The following is a 16,011-nucleotide window of genomic DNA, read 5'->3' as shown; positions in this document are numbered from 1 at the left end:
CTCTACCTATCTATCTATACAATTACATTAAAAACAATTAAAGAATGAACTGTAACCTTCAATAAGTAATGATATAGAGGGGCAGAGATTAAACAATGTGGAGGGACAGGAATAGAAACTAGATATATCTGAATTAATTTACCTCAATTATAATTTTGACTTTGGGGTATATATAAAATGACTTTAATGCCTCAGTCTGCGTGCATTTACAGGATAATAAGATAATGTATAATCACTTGCATCTACCAGACAATGTTCGCATCTACCAGACAATGTTCGCATGGAATCCGAATATCTAAACACTTCAGAGATCAATAGCATTGAAGGATTTCTTTTTTTTCTTTTTTTTTAAACCATCTTTATTGGAGTATAATTGCTTTACAATGGTGTGTTAGTTTCTGCTTTATAACAAAGTGAATCAGTTATACATATACATATGTTCCCATATCTCTTCCCTCTTGCATCTCCCTCCCTCTCACCCTCCCTATCCCACCCCTCTAGGTGGTCACAAAGCACCGAGCTAATCTCCATGTGCTATGCGGCTGCTTCCCACTAGCTATCTATTTTACATTTGGTAGTGTATATATGTCTAATAGCATTGAAGGATTTCTAAATGCACTTCGGACCCCCAGAAATTGGCCTTCGCCCCTTTAAGAGGAAGCGAAGCTTCTCTCCGACCTAGAAGAACAAGGCCTTCAGTTCTGAGCAGCCCCGGGGCATTGCTTGACCCTTTCCCTGGGAGATTCCAGCTAAGGCGCCGCTCCTGCGGGCCTGTGTGGCGGCGGGAACTCCATTACCCAGAAAGCTATGAGCTGAGCGGCAGCGATGAACACCCAATGAACATCCAGACTTTCGGCATTTCCGTGAGGGGGCACTGGGCGAAGGCGGGACTTCCGGTATTTTGTGGCGGTCATTTTGGCGGTCCTCGGGGTCAGGAGGCAGAGAGCGTAGAGTCGGCATTGAGGTGACAGACAGAGAAAGCGCGGGAAGAGGCTTTGTCCCCAGTGACTAGAGGCGGTTCTATAGTCGGGCACATCGCCGCTTGCGGGGCCGGTCTGGAGACGTTGGTGCCCGGTCCGTTCGGGACGCTCGGCTGTCCCCTCTCTGCCCCGGCTTGTGGCTCAGGTGGCGGCGGCGGCGGCACCGAGGGACCCGCCTCAGGTAAACGCTCGTCCTCCGGGCCCTCACCGCCCTCACCCCACCAGACACTAAAGCCCCGAGTGCGGGGCGCCTGCTCTCGTGCCCGCAGCCCAGGCCCCGGTGTCCAGGACGGTGAGGCGGCCGTGGGTGGGGTCCTGTTTCTGACAGACGGTGTGATGGCGCGTGGCAGAGGGTCACAGGCGGACGGACCGGCAGGTGCAAAGGCTGGGAGGTCGGATTGAGCCGGGAGGATTGGGGAAACCTGGGGTCCGTGTTGCTTCTGCAGGGAACAAAGTGTGGGTAGAGTCGCACCTGCAGTGACAGGCTGAGGAGCTGTACCTTCCTTCTTGGGGCTCTTGGAGCCATGGAAATTTTTGCGGAAAAGAGACATGATCTAAGTTAAGTTTGAAAAGATCCCCAGAGTCTGTTCAGTGGAAGCGCAAATTGTAGGGCTGCTGAGGACATTGAGGCAGAGGGTGTTAAGGGTTTTTTCCCCCAAGGACACAAAACTGCTGAGAGTCAATACAGAGGTTAGATGGTCGGCCCGAGATTACCTGACTCTGGTGACCCCCAGGGGTTCAGGGAAGGCCTGAGCCCCTGGAAGGATGCCACGCTCACATCCCTCTAAGACCTGCCTCTTCCCACAGGTTTCCATGGCTGCAGAAGTGCTTTTGGAACCTAGCCAGGTAAGTGGCGGTTTCGTCCTCCCTCACTGGTCCCAACCCCTATTTTCTCCAAATTTGTGGTGTCATGAGACTTGTCACCTGCCATTTTCCCAGCCCTTGGGTGTGGGGACCTTAGAGAATCCTAGCTCAGGGTCCTGAGTTGAGTCCAGGAGTTTGATGGAGGGGTTCCCATTTCAGGCCACCAATGGAAAGAGATGTGGAAGCTTATCACAAAAACGGGAAGTGCTTGGAGGTGAGGCTAAGCTGGTTCAGGGAATTGCAGGTCTCCTTCCTTTCTGGTGAGAACAAACTGGGTGTGGGAAGTAAGAGTCAGACTTGGAATGATTGCCTGTGAGGTTAGGCATCTGTTCTGCAGGCAGTGGGAGGTCTGGATCAGATGAGGGAGGTGTTCGCATCTAGGTCTTAACAGGCTCCGTCTGGTTGCAGAGTGGACAGCAGAGTGAACACAGTGGTTAATGGGAGCATGAGAAGACAGCAGACACCAGTGGCACCAGAGTCTGGAATCTCCTCTGAGATCTTAGAAGGAGGATGGACATGGGGTAGATGTGTGAGGAGATAGATTGTGGGTCTTCCGGAGTGAGGCTGTTGATGATTTCATCTGTCTCTATCCTGGCAGGGAAGTGTGACCTTTGAGGATGTGGCCCTGTATTTCTCCTGGGAGGAATGGGCTCTCCTTGATGAGGCTCAGAGATGCCTGTACCACGATGTGATGCTGGAGAATTTTGCACTTACATCTTCCTTGGGTAAGCTGTTACACCTGCCCCTATGCCCTGGGCAAGGCTTGGCCTTTCTCTTTTCTCCAGGGTCAGGTATGTCTCCATCTAAACCATGGGCACTGCTTCCTTCCCCAGTTGCCTGGGTATGTGCTGTGGTTCAAGGGGTGAGCTGAGTGCATGCCTACTTCTCATCCTTATCACTCCAGTGCCTACTGCGCCAAAGGCCTTACAGGGAAGGATTTGGTATCGCTGTTCTTTAGGTCAGCGTAATGGATCCCACCTGTCATGCCCTCTCTCTCGCTGGGTGACTGTCTGGTTCCATGGCACCCTAGTATTGCTCCCTTCCTGTACCTCACATTTATTTGTTCCTGACTGTACCTGGAAGTGTAGTCACTTATATAGTCACTAGTTACACAAATGTTCTTGAAAGTTCCTTTGCTAAGATTCTTTTTACTTTATTTTAGTTGTGGCAATTTTGCAAAACAAAATATTTACCACTTCTAAGTGGCATTTAGTAATTCTCATTGCGCAACCATCACAATCATGCATCCACAGAAGTTTTTCATCTTGTAGACTTCAACTCTGTACCCATTAAATGGTAACTTCCCCCATCCACTCACAACCACCATTCTACTTTCTGTATCTGAATTTGACTATTCTGAGTGTCTCATATTGCTGGAATCATCAGCAGTTGTTTTTTTTTGGTCTGGCTTTTTTGACTTAGCATAATATCTTAAAGGTTTATCTGTGTTGTAGTATGTGTCAGAATTTCCTTTCTTTCTTTTTTTTTTTTTTAATAAATTTATTTATTTATTTATTTTTAGCTGTGTTGGGTCTTCGTTTCTGTGCGAGGGCTTTCTCTAGTTGCGGAGAGCGGGGGCCACTCTTCATTGCGGTGCGCAGGCCTCTCACTATCGCGGCCTCTCTTGTTGCGGAGCACAAGCTCCAGACGCGCAGGCTCAGTAGTTGTGGCTCACGGGCCCAGTTGCTCCGTGGCATGTGGGATCTTCCCAGACCAGGGCTCGAACCCGTGTCCCCTGCATTGGCAGGCAGATTCTCAACCACTGCGCCACCAGGGAAGCCCCCTCCTTTCTTTTTAAGTCTGAATAATATTCTATTTTATGAATGTACCACATTTTGTTTACTATTATTCCATCGGTGGACACTTGAGTGCTTCTACCTTTTGGCTCTTGTGTATAATGCTGTTATGAACATGGGTGTGCAGATATTTAGTGTCCCTGCTTCAATTCTTTTGGGTATATACGGAAAATTGGAATTGCTTCATCTTATGATAAATCTGTTTTTAATAGAATTAAAATTACAGCTGCACAAAGGTTCCAGTTTCTCCCATCCTTGCCGACACTTCTGTTTTTTGTGGGTGATAACCATCCTAATTGGTGTGAAGTGGTAGCATAGTGGGGTGTTTTGTTTTTGTTTTTTTAAAGCAGATATGTTCATTTATTTATTTATTTATTTTTGGCTGCGTTTTCTCTTCGTTGCTGGGCGCGAGCTTTCTCTAGTTGTGGTGAGTGGGGACTACTCTTTGTTGTGGTACGCGGGCTTCTCATTGCGGTGGCTTCTCGTTGCAGAGCATGGGCTCTAGGTGCACGGGCTTCAGTAGTTGTGGCATGTGGGCTCAGTAGTTGTGGCTCACGGGCTCTAGAGCCCAAGCTCAATAGTTGTGGAGTACAGGCTTAGTTGCTTTGCAGCATGTGGGATCTTGCCGGATCAGGGATTGCATCCGTGTCCCCTGCATTGGCAGGCAGATTCTTAACCGCTGCACCACCAGGGAAGTCCCGGTATCATAGTATTTTGATTTGCATTTCCCTAACAGCTGGTGATGTTGAGCATCTTTTTATGTGCTTATTACCCTTTTGTATATCTTCGTTGGAGTACTGTCTGTTGAAGTCTTTTCCCGATTTTTGAATCAAGTTGCTTGATGTTTTTGTTTTTGAATTTTAAGAATTCTCTATATATTCTGGATATTAAATTTTTATCAGATATGTGACTTGCAAATATCTCCCATTCTGTAAGCTGCCTTTTTACTATGTTCTTAGCATCGTTTGATGTACCAAAGTTTTTCATTTTGATGAAGTCCAGTTTGTTTTCCTTTTGTTCCTTGTGCCTTTGATTTTGTTTCCAAGGAATCATTGCCAAATGCAATGTCATGAAGCTTTTCCTCTGTTTTCTTTGAAGAGTTTTATATTTGTAGCTCTTAAGTTTAGATCTTTGATCCATTTTGAGTTAATTTATGTACCTGGTATCCATCTAATTTCATTCTTAAGCATGTGGTATTCAGTTCTCCCAGCATCATGTATTGAAAAACCTGTCCTTCCCTGTCGAATGGTCTTGGCCTCCTTTTTGAAAACCATTTAACCATATATGTGAGAATTTATTTCTGAGCTCTTTATTCTGTGCCATTGGTCTGTATGTCTGCCTTGATTCCAGTATCACACGGTTTTGATTACTGTAGGTTCACACTGATACTTGAAATTTAGAATTATGACTTCTCCAACTTTGTTCTTCTTTTTCAAGATTGTTTTGGCTATTTGCTGTCACTTGAGATTGCATATGAATTTTAGGATGAATTTTTCTATTACTGCAGAAAACGTCATTGGAATTTTGATAGGGATTGCATTGAGTCTGTAGATGGCTTGGGGGTCATATCGACATCTTCAGAATATTAAGTTTTCCAATTTATGAGCATAGAAGTCTTCCCATTCACTGTCTAATTTTTTTTTTGGCAGTGTTTTATACTTTTTAGTGTACAAGTCTTACTTCCTTAGTTAAGTTTATTTCTAAGCATTTTATTCTTTTGATAGATACTTTTATAAGTGGAGTTTTTTCTTAGTTTCCTGTTCAGATTGTTCATTGTTAGTGTGTAGAAATACAACTGTGGAAGACTGCTGCCACGTCCTGCCCGCTGTCTGCCGCACATGGTGGGGTGTCGATCCAGGACCTTGCTTCATACATGTGGAGGGAAGCCCTTCCCCTGAAGTTAGTTATGACTTACAGCAATTGGGTAAACTACACCTGTGCGTAGAATTGAAACATTTTTCTTTTCTCTTTGCCTGGTGCCTCCAGAAACAGGGGACTCTTGGGTTCCGAGCAGCCTTATCAGGGGAATGGAAAAGGCTGGCTCCTGGCATGTGCAGGAATCTCAATATTTTGGGGACTTCTAGAAGAGAAAAATCCACCAAGGCATAATCTGGTGGTAGGCCTTTGGCATGGCTTTCCTGGCCTTGAGAGGCCTTTTGGGAATTCGGTCTGACACTCCTTCTGAGGAATTCCACCACAACCAGTTTGGAGGAGCCTAGGTGGTCAATTGACCACACTTGTTTTGCAAACAAATTAGTTTCGATTTGGCTGTGTTTGGTGGAGATGAGGGTAATTTCAAGGAGAAAAAAGCTATGTTTTAGTGGATATTAAGTTCTAGTTCCGTTAATTGAGGTTTGTATTTATGAAAGTTATTGTGTTAGCCGTACTTTTGCCCTGATGTTCTGGATGGAAAGAAAATTATCTAGTGAATTGTCACAGAGTGTGTGACAGTGTGACAGTTTGTCACATGAAGTGTGACACTGCTTGCTTTAAGTCTGCTACTAAAAGCACATGTACAATGCTTGTGTGACAATTGGGTATAAGAAATATATGGTCTAGGGCTTCCCTGGTGGCACAGTGGTTAAGAATCCGCCTGCCAGTGCAGGGGACAGGGGTTCGAGCCCTGGACCAGGAAGATCCCACATACCACGGAACAACTAAACCCATGCACCACAACTACTGAGCCTGCGCTCTAGAGCCCGCGAGCCACAACTACTGAAGCCCACGTGCCTAGAGCCCCTGCTCTGCAACAAGAGAAGCCACCACAATGAGAAGCCCACGCACCACAGTGAAGAGTAGCCCCCGCTCGCTGCAACTAGAGAAAGCCCGTGTGCAGCAACAAATACCCAATGCAGCCAAAAATAAATAAATAAATTTATTGAAAAAAAGAAGGAAAGAAATATATGGCCTATAAAGTGTTTGCCCATTAACATTCCTCTGAGTCTGTTCATGAGATCTGATTGGTTTTCCCCCACCTTGTATGACTAGGCAAATATAAAGGAGGCCCAGCACCGAGGGACATGATCTGAACCTGGGGTAGGAGCCAGCACCCCAGCAAAGAGGGACGGATATTTTAGTCATCAGTGCTTTCTACTGAGAGATTTGCAGTCAGAAGGGGAAATGATGGAAAAATCTCCATGTGTTGAGGTATAGGGAAGTCATTCTGGCTTAACTTAAATTTTACTGACCAGAGCAGCCTATTTGTGGTCTTTCAGACGTGCATTGTACATCTGCTTTGGCCGTTGAGGAAGGGAATGGATTTGAAAGTCAAAATGGAGTAACTTGTTCAGACATCCAAGGTGAAACTAAGGGGCCATTGTATACATGATTTTAGTCACGTTCTTGTGTTATTGAAAGTTGAGTTTTTGAACTGTTACACAGACTAGGAGAAAAACCACAGGCAGGTGTGTTATCTCAGAACGTGGTTACTGCTTGTGTTTTGCTTAATTGTCATAATCTCTCGTGCTGTGCCTGTTAGATGTCTTAAATTTCATCTCTAGCCTGAAAGAGGAAATCTATTCCACGACTGAGCAGCAACACTGGCCTCACTGCGAAGTGAGTCTAATTGCTGGGTCTCCAGCAAGATGCCATTGTCAACCTTCTCTGGACTTCCATGAAAAATTGACCTGGCTACTATGACTATGTGGGGACTACTGACAATGGGGGAGAAAGAATCTCACCATATTCCTGTCCCGCATGCCAGTACATCAGAAGGAGCCCTGTTGAACTAAGATCTCGCATGCTTTGTGGCACAGCCAAAAATTAAAAAAAAAAAAAAAAGAAGAAGAAGAAGAAGGACCCCTGTTGGTAAACGTTACTATACAACTGACTGCCCATGAGCCTCCCTTGGCTATGCTGTGTGGAATGGAATAGGCTGGCTTCTGGACACACAAGTCCAACTAGTGGGATTAACTGTTTTTTCTTTGGAAGGACCTAATGGGTCCACTCTTAATGGCACTCAACCTAGCATGGAAAGCCAGATCTGTAGTGTGACTGCTGACCCTTGGCTAGGCCACCAGAATGTTTCTTTAAAATCCGGACCTCCCTATGGGGGTAGCTCTGGGTTTGTGAAAACCCGGGGTGGCTTACCTTCCTGATAACTGGACAGGGCACTCCTACTATTGACTCTCTTTCCATCGACCTGGTAAGCTCTTGGCTCCAAAATTTGCCCACATCCTGGCAAATGACTCTTCTGAGCATAGTAGGTATCTTGATACTCTGAGGCTGCTGCTGTCTGTATTGTATTTGTGGTATCTGGTTGCAGTGCCCCCTACATACTTGACCCCAGGGATATCGCGTAAGAGGGTAGACCAAGATTGTAAGGGTCGTGCAGTGTGTGTAGGGGTAGAGTGTATGGTCAGGCCACTCAAGATGGCTGTTCTCTTGCTCTCTGTACATCCCCTGCCCGACCAGTGCCTGCTTCATCTATACCCTATGCACATGACTGACCTTCCTACTCACTTGCCCCAGGCCCCAGCTAGTGATCATTCTTATCAAAGGGGTGGTGAGGGGTTTGCCCCTCTACTGGTTTCCCTGGTAACTAATGAGCCCACCTGATGCCAGTTCCCCTATAGCTGGTAATCTTCCGTTCCCCCTGGGAGCGAAGACTGCTGTCATGTCCTGCCCATTGTCCGCCGTACAGGGTGGGGTGTCACTTCAGGACCTTGCTTCAGATTTGTAAGCTCCCCCATCCATTAAACCGTTGATGTCTCTGTTGCTGGGAGGAAAAAAAAAAAAACACAACTGCTTAATTCTTTTTTTCCCACACTGCCTGGCTTGGAGGATCTTGATTCCGGACCAGGGAGTGAACCCAGGCCTTGGCAGTGAAAGCGCTGAGTCCTAACCACTGGACCTCCAGGGAATTCCCACAGCTGTTTAATTTGTATCCTCTTCCTTTGCTGAATTCATTTATTCTAACAGTTTTGTGGTGGAATCTTTAAAATTTCATGAGCTATGGATGCCTTTTGTCTTTGCTGCCTAATGCTCTGTCTAGAATTTCCAGTACTATGTTGAATAGTAGTGGCAGAAGCTGGTGTCCTTTTCTTATTTCTGATATTGTAGGAATACTTTTTAGTCTTTCACTGTTGAGTATAATATTTGTCATGGATTTTAAATCCTTTGCTTTTATTATGTTAAACTAGTTTCCTTCTATTGATAGTTTGTTGAGTATTTTCATCATGAAAGGGTATTAAATTTTGTCATGTGGTTTTTGTGCATTGATTGAGGTGGTATGATTTTTTCCTCATTCTGTTAATGTGATATATATTACACTGAATTTTGTATCTTTTTAAAATATTTAGTTGCAGCACGCAGGATCTTCCTTGCAGCATATGTGATCTTTCATTGTGGTGCGTGCTTCATTGTGGCGTGCAGGCTCAGTAGTTGTGGCTCGAGGGCTTTAGTTGCCCCGCGGCATGTAGGATCTTAGTTCCCTGACCAGGGATCGAACCTGCGTCCCCTGCGTTGGAAGGTGGATTCTTAACCACTGGAACACCAGGGAAATCCCTGAATTTTTTATGTTGAACCATCCTGGCAAGTTGTATCTTGTAGAAAGCAAATAGTTGGATTATGTTCTTTTATCCATTCTGCCAATTTCTCTTTTGCTCAGAAATTTTATTCCATTGACATTTAGAATAATTACTAATGAGGAGGGAATTACTTCTGTCATTTTGCTATTTGTTTTCTACACGTCTTTTGGTCTCTTTTGTCCCTCGTTTCCTCATTACTGTTTTTGTGTTCCACTGATTTTTTGGTAGTAAAATGTTTAAATTTTTTGTCGTTTCCTTTGTGTACTTTCTATAGCTATTTTTTTCTTTTTGGTTACCATGGAAATTACATTTACCATGCTAAAATTATAACACATTATTTGAATTTATACCCTTTTAGCTTCAACGATATTTTAACAAGGGTGAAAGGGGGTGGAGGGATAAATTGGGAAATTGGGATTGATGTATACACACTACAATATATGCAATAGATAACTAATAATAACTCACTGTATAGCACAGGGAACTCTACTCAGTACTATATATACTTATATGGGAAAAAATCTAAAAAAGAGTGGATTTATGTATATGTATAACTGATTCACTTTGCTGTACAGCAGAAACTAATACAACATTGTAAATCAAGTATATGCCAATAAAAATTAATTTTAAAAAAACCAATATTTTAACAAAATGCTCTGCTTCTATATAGCTTGGTCCCCTCCCCTTTCAGTTATTGATGTTGCAAAATTACATCTTTATATGTTGTGTATTCAGAAACTTAGACCAGTAATTGTTTTTTATGCATTAACCTCTTAAATATTATAGAAAACAAAAAGTGGAGTTATAAACTCAAGTTATTATAAAAGTGCTTTTATAATTGTCTATGTATTTACTTTTATCTGAGACCTTTGTTCTTTGTTTACTAACTAGTGTTCTTTCATTTCAACCAGGAGTCCCTTTAACATTTAATATTATTTGTTAATATTAAAATTTTATATATATTATAATGTTGTAAAGAATATTTCATTTTTTGCAGGACACATCTAATAACTCCCTCAGCTTTGGTTTATCTGTGATGTTTTAATTTTCCCCTCAGTTTTGAAGGACAGTTTTTCTTGATATAGAATTCTTGGTTGACAGATTTTTTTTCCCCTTCAATACTTGGAATATATCAACCCACTGCCTTATGACCTGTGTGGTTTCTGATGAGAAATCTCTTCATAATCTTGTTGGGGATTGCTTATATGTGATGTGTGCTTCTGATTTGCTGCTTTCAAGACTCTCTCTTTGCCTCTGGCTTTTGACAGTTTGATTCTAATGTGCTGCATGATGGGTCTCTGAATTTATCCTGCTTGGAGTTTGTTGAGCTTCTTAGATGTTTATATTTTTATTTCATCAGGTTGGGATGTTTTCAGCTGTAATTTCTTCAAATAAGGTCTCTGCCTTTTTGTCTCTCTGTTTTACTTCTGGATGTGTACATTGTGCTTGTTGGTCTACCTGATGGTATCCCACAGGCCCTTATGCTCTTTGCTTCTGTTCAGTATTTTTTCTTTCTGTCTTCAGATGCAGTGTCTTCAAATTCACCGATTGTTTCTTCTCACTGCTCAGATCTGCTTTTGAATCCCTCTAGTGATTTTTTTTCAATCAGTTATATTGCATTTTTCAGCTCTGATATTTCTTTTTCATTTGTTTATGTTTCTTATGTCTTTATTGGTATTTCTGTTTTGCTCATGCAACATTTTCTTAACTTTGCCCACATATTTTTTTAATTTTTTTTTTTTTTTTTTGGCCACATGGCACGTGGGATCTTAGTTCCCCAACCAGGGATCGAACCCATGCCCCCTGTAGTGGAAGCATGGGGTCTTAACCACTGGACCGCCAGGGAAGTCCCTGCCCATATTTTCTTTTAGCTCTTTCTGCATCTTTTAAAATAGTTGTTTAGTTGTTTTCAAGTTTTTCTCTAATAAGTATACCATTTGGTCTTTCTGAAGGATGGTTTCTATTGATTTGTGGGTTTTTTTTTTTTTCCTTAGAAAGGGCCATGCTTTCCTGTTGGTTTGTATGTCCTGTGATTTTTTTTGTTATTGAAAAATGGGTGTTTGTGTCTTACATTGTGGTAACTTGAGATTCAGTTCTCCCTCTTCCTACGGTTTGCTGGGATCTGTTTGTTTGTCTTTCTGTTTGTTTGTTTATTGGTAGGGTGTCTCCATCCTGGAGATCAGTCTGAGGTATAAATTTAAGATCTGCTCAGGTTTTTTTCTTACCCAGATATGCATGGTGACTTTGTAAATTCCCCTGTATATATGATTGATTTTGAGTGCCTTAGTCCTTGAATTTCTGCCTATCAAAACGGGACTAAGAGAAAAATGGTGTGAGGTGGGTGGACGGAATAGACGCCTGCCCTTTAAATCCCCTGTGAAATTGCTTCAGCTAGTGAGGGGAGGGCCTTTGCAACATTGGTAGTGTGGTTTACAACAATGGCTGCCCAACTCCGTAGCACTACCATCATTAGAAGCAGCAAAAAGAGCACAGATTTCTGATATTTGGAGGACAGACGCCTTATTGCCCACCCTGGCTCCTAGAAGCTTCTCCAGGAACACATACATGGTGCCTGCCCCAGGGCTCAGAGTTAGGGGAGTTGGAGGATGAATACCATTACCATGCTAAGAGCTGAAAGTGATCAAAATTAAAGCAGTTTAGCATTGCAGAGGGGTTACATCAGATTGATTCTACCAGTATAGTTGTCCAGAAGGGAAGACACATTGCTGGTTCTTACTTTTCTGCTCTCTTACCTCTGTCTGTCCTTAGGAACTTTTTTGTAGTATTTAAACAGCTTTCTGGTAGTCTATTGTGTGCTGAGTTGTCTGGGACAGTATTGGCTACTGACTTGTCCCGTCATTCCCTTAGGAATTGGATCCTCTTGGTCTCATGCAGATCCTCAGGTGGGGCTACAGAAAATGTCCTCTGCTTCACAGGATGGACATGACTCCATTCTCAACAAGATGGGCTCAGAGCAGGCCTGACACAGATGAATGGCAGTTGAGAGAGGACATCACTTCAGGGCTTTGTCGAAATCATACCAAGAACCTGTCCTGTTTAATTCTGTTTTGGTGCCATTGCTAGTGGCCACACCTCACTTCTACTTTTCCTTCTCCATTCTTAACACTTTGCTGACTTGTCATTTCTACTAGTCATTTTTATTCTTACTCCAGCTGAGAGCTACTCCCCACCTCTCTGGACTGCTTACCTCACTTATTCCTCACACTGTTCCCTCCTTAGTGCATTCCCACTTTGTAGTGTCCTAAAGTGTGCACGTGTCTTATTATCCTTAAACACCCATTACCTTTGTTCCAGTCAGATTTTTCTGGGACTGGACTGGACTTCTGCACAGCATCCCATGTCGTCAGCATATGTAATCCTGCTAAAAGCCATTGACAGAAGAATGAGCTGTAGAACATGCCTTTCCCCCTGGGCCACACCCTTTATTCATGTCCTGTGCTTGGGGAGGCCCGCACCATCCTGTGACCTTAGGGACCCAGTGGTGCACAGCAGCTGCTTCCTCAAGCTGACCCCAACTTTCTTTTCCTGAGAACAGTTTTATGGCCTGATTCTTTGATGCATCTATTTACATTTGTGATTGTTTTGCCCCCTCTCAATATGGTTAACATGTACTTCACCATCACTTTTTCAGGCTGTTGGCATGAAGTGGAAGATAAGGAAGCATCTCCTGAACAGAGCATTTCTGTAGAAGGAGTGTCACAGATCAGGACTCCTAAAGCAATTTCATCTCCCCAGAAGGCCCAGCCCTTTGAGATGTGGGGCCCAATCTTGAGAGATATTTTGCACTTGTCTGAGCACCAGGGAATGCATCTTGGGCAGAAACCATACACGTGTGGGAAACGGTTTTATTTCACTCCCAACCTTCAGCAGTACCAGGGGCAGCACATTGGAAAGATACCCATCAGAAGTTCTGCGGACCGAGACTTGTATATAAAGAGTTGCACAACCCACTTGTCAGGGAAATCCATTATATGTGTGGAGATTGCGAAGGACTTCTTAGCCAGCATGGGATTTTTCAATCAACAGGTCATTCACACTGAGGAGAAGCCAAACAACAGTAATGAGTGTGAGGCTGTCTTTCACAGTGGAAAAAAGCATGAGAACTGGGGAGAAGGCAAAAAAGCCCTCAACTGCACAGACACACTTGTTGAGGCCCAAGGAGTCCTCACTAGAGAAGGGCTTTACGAGTGCAGCAAATGTGGAAAAGCCTGTACCCGAAGATGTAACCTCATTCAGCACCAGAAAGTCCACACTGGAGAAAGGCCTTATGAATGCCATGAATGTGGAAAATTCTTTACCTACCTTTCCAGCTTCATTATACATCAGAGAGTTCACACTGGAGAAAGGCCTTATAAGTGCAGTGAATGTGGGAAATCTTTTAGCCAGAGCTATAGCCTCAATAGCCATAGGAAAGTTCACACAGGAGAAAAACCTTATGAGTGCAGGGAATGTGGGAAGTCTTTTAGTCAAAGATCTAACCTCATTCAGCATCAGAGAATTCACACTGGAGAAAGGCCTTATGAGTGCAGTGAATGTGGGAAATCCTTTAGCCAAAACTTTAGCCTCATTTACCACCAGAGAGTTCACACTGGAGAACGGCCTCATCAGTGCGGTGAATGTGGGAAATCCTTTAGCCGAAGCTCCAGCCTCATTCACCACAGGAGACTTCATACTGGAGAAAGGCCTTATGAGTGCAGTAAATGTGGGAAATCCTTTAAGCAAAGCTCCAGCTTTAGTTCACATCGGAAAGTCCACACAGGAGAAAGGCCCTATGAGTGTGGGGACTGTGGAAAATCATTTAGCCATAGTTCCAACCTCAAGAACCACTGGAGAGTTCACACTGGAGAAAGGCCTATTGAGTGCAGTGAATGTGGGAAATCGTTTAGCTGCAAATCTAACCTCGTTAAACACCTGAGAGTCCACACAGGAGAAAGGCCGTATGAGTGTGGGGACTGTGGAAAATCCTTTAGCCAAAGTTCCAGCCTCATTCAGCACCAGAGAGTTCACACTGGAAAAAGGTCCTGAGTGCAGTGAATGTTGGAAAAAATTTTCAGCTGCAAAAATAACCTCATTCAACACGAGAGACTTCACACTAGTGAAGGGCCATAGATAGCTGGGATGTGCAGTTTCCTTCTAGTATAATTACACTGGAGGAGAGAAGTTGTGAGGGAGCCATTTACCTGAATTAAAGCCCATACATCCAAAAATCTGCAGTGGGGAGACTGCCCTAAAATCCCAGTTATGTAGGAATCTTTAAGGAGCTCTGTTATACTTTATTTCCTGCCAGGCTCTTTCTAGCTTTATGTCACTGCCAGTGTGGCAGAATTCATTTCACCTGTGTTACCCAGCAGGTTCACACAATGTGCAAAAGTTACCTCCCAACATGTTCAGGGAAGCTGACTTCTGTCCCATCCCTGTTTGTGGGGGATGTAATGAGTAGTCTTAGCTCTTGTGGGATCTTCATTCCCTTCCCATTTCCAAAGTAGGGCCTGGACCCGACCCAGTTTGGGCCCAGTGGACCCAGTCTGAGTTCTATTGGTGACTTGCCAGGAAGAACTGCATTTTCAGGGACATGTTAGTTTATGGTGACACTTGTCTTGGATTTTCCCAGCCTCTGAGTCACCAAGCTGGGAACTGCATGCCTCCTATTGCTCTGCATTTTGCAATAATAAAGGCATTAATGTTTAAGCCACCTTTGGTCTTGGGGTTCTATTCACTGTGTGAGGTGATCTGAAAACAACTGGGCTCTACCAACATTAAGGACTGCACAGCTCTCATGGGGGGTCCCATGCTTTGTGTGTCTCACATGTCAGTATGATTAAGAATATAACTGTTTCTGGTTTTGGCCTAAGGTAAATACATTGTTGCCCAGGGTCTCCTAGGAAAGACTGCAGGGTTTTAGGGTCCTAATTTGTGGACTGGGTATCAGGATTTTTTGTGGGCTCAGAAAACACCCTTCCTTGTAAAGTCACCTGACCGACCGTGGACTACCCACCTCCAAACTTGTTTGGTGTGAGAGAGAAATAAATGTCTGTCTTATTCAAACCAAAAAAAAAAAAAAAAAGAAAACACCCTGAGGAGCCAGGAAGTTATGACAGCCCCCAGTGCTTCTGATAACAACACAAATTGTTTTTCTTATTCACGGTAAATATCACATAATGCTCAGCAGTTATCCTGCAAAAGAACCACATGCCCTGATCCCCAGAGTTCGCTAGATAATGCCACTGTAAGGCTAGGACCAGGGGGAACCATCTTGGTAAAGGAACCCTGGAGTGGAGGAGAGTGCAGTGGAGTAGATGGAGTATGCCCCTTCTAAAATTGCATCAACAAATGCTCCATTGACTGTGACTGTGCAGTATCAGTGGGCACAGATGCCCAGAAATTCTCAGAACCTCCAGGCAAGTGTATCTTTTGGAGCTGAGGTCATTGTGAAAGAAAATAAGCTATTGGTTTTCTGGATTCCTATAGCCTCTCTGGGATGTTCACATAAAGGCCATTGCTACAGAGGCAGAGAAACAAACAGAGAGAGAAAGGGAATCCCTTAGTCCAGGGTTCCCTAACCCACAGGCCTTGGACAGGCACCGATCCGCGGCCTGTTAGGAAGCGGACTGCACAGCAGGAGCTGAGTGGCGGACGAGTGAGTGAAGCTTCATTTGCTGCTCCCCATTGCTCACGTTACCGCCTGAACCATCACACACCCCACCCCACCCCCCAACCCCCCTCTGTTGAAAAATTGTCTTCCACGAAACCGGTCCCTGGTGCCAAAAAGGTTGGGGACTGCTGCCTTAGTCCAGTGTGGCTCTGTGACCAGCCAACATTCCT

General features: G+C 44.0%; 1 protein-coding gene across 1 annotated transcript; it reads left to right on the top strand.

Moving 5' to 3' along the window:
* The first annotated feature begins 913 nt into the window (after positions 1-913).
* Positions 914-14,883, top strand: LOC103006858 (zinc finger protein 211-like). Its single transcript, XM_028164802.2, has 4 exons — positions 914-1,161; positions 1,788-1,826; positions 2,443-2,569; positions 12,821-14,883. The coding sequence occupies exons 2-4, from the start codon at positions 1,794-1,796 to the stop codon at positions 14,212-14,214; spliced, it is 1,554 nt and encodes a 517-aa protein (XP_028020603.2). The 5' UTR covers positions 914-1,161; positions 1,788-1,793; the 3' UTR covers positions 14,215-14,883.
* The last annotated feature ends 1,128 nt before the right edge of the window (positions 14,884-16,011 follow it).

Source organism: Balaenoptera acutorostrata, chromosome 19, assembly GCF_949987535.1.
Source record: "Balaenoptera acutorostrata chromosome 19, mBalAcu1.1, whole genome shotgun sequence".
Taxonomy (NCBI): Eukaryota; Metazoa; Chordata; class Mammalia; order Artiodactyla; family Balaenopteridae; genus Balaenoptera; species Balaenoptera acutorostrata.
The sequence above is the reverse complement of the archived record's forward strand: the minus strand, read 5'-3'. Positions and strand labels throughout refer to the sequence as shown.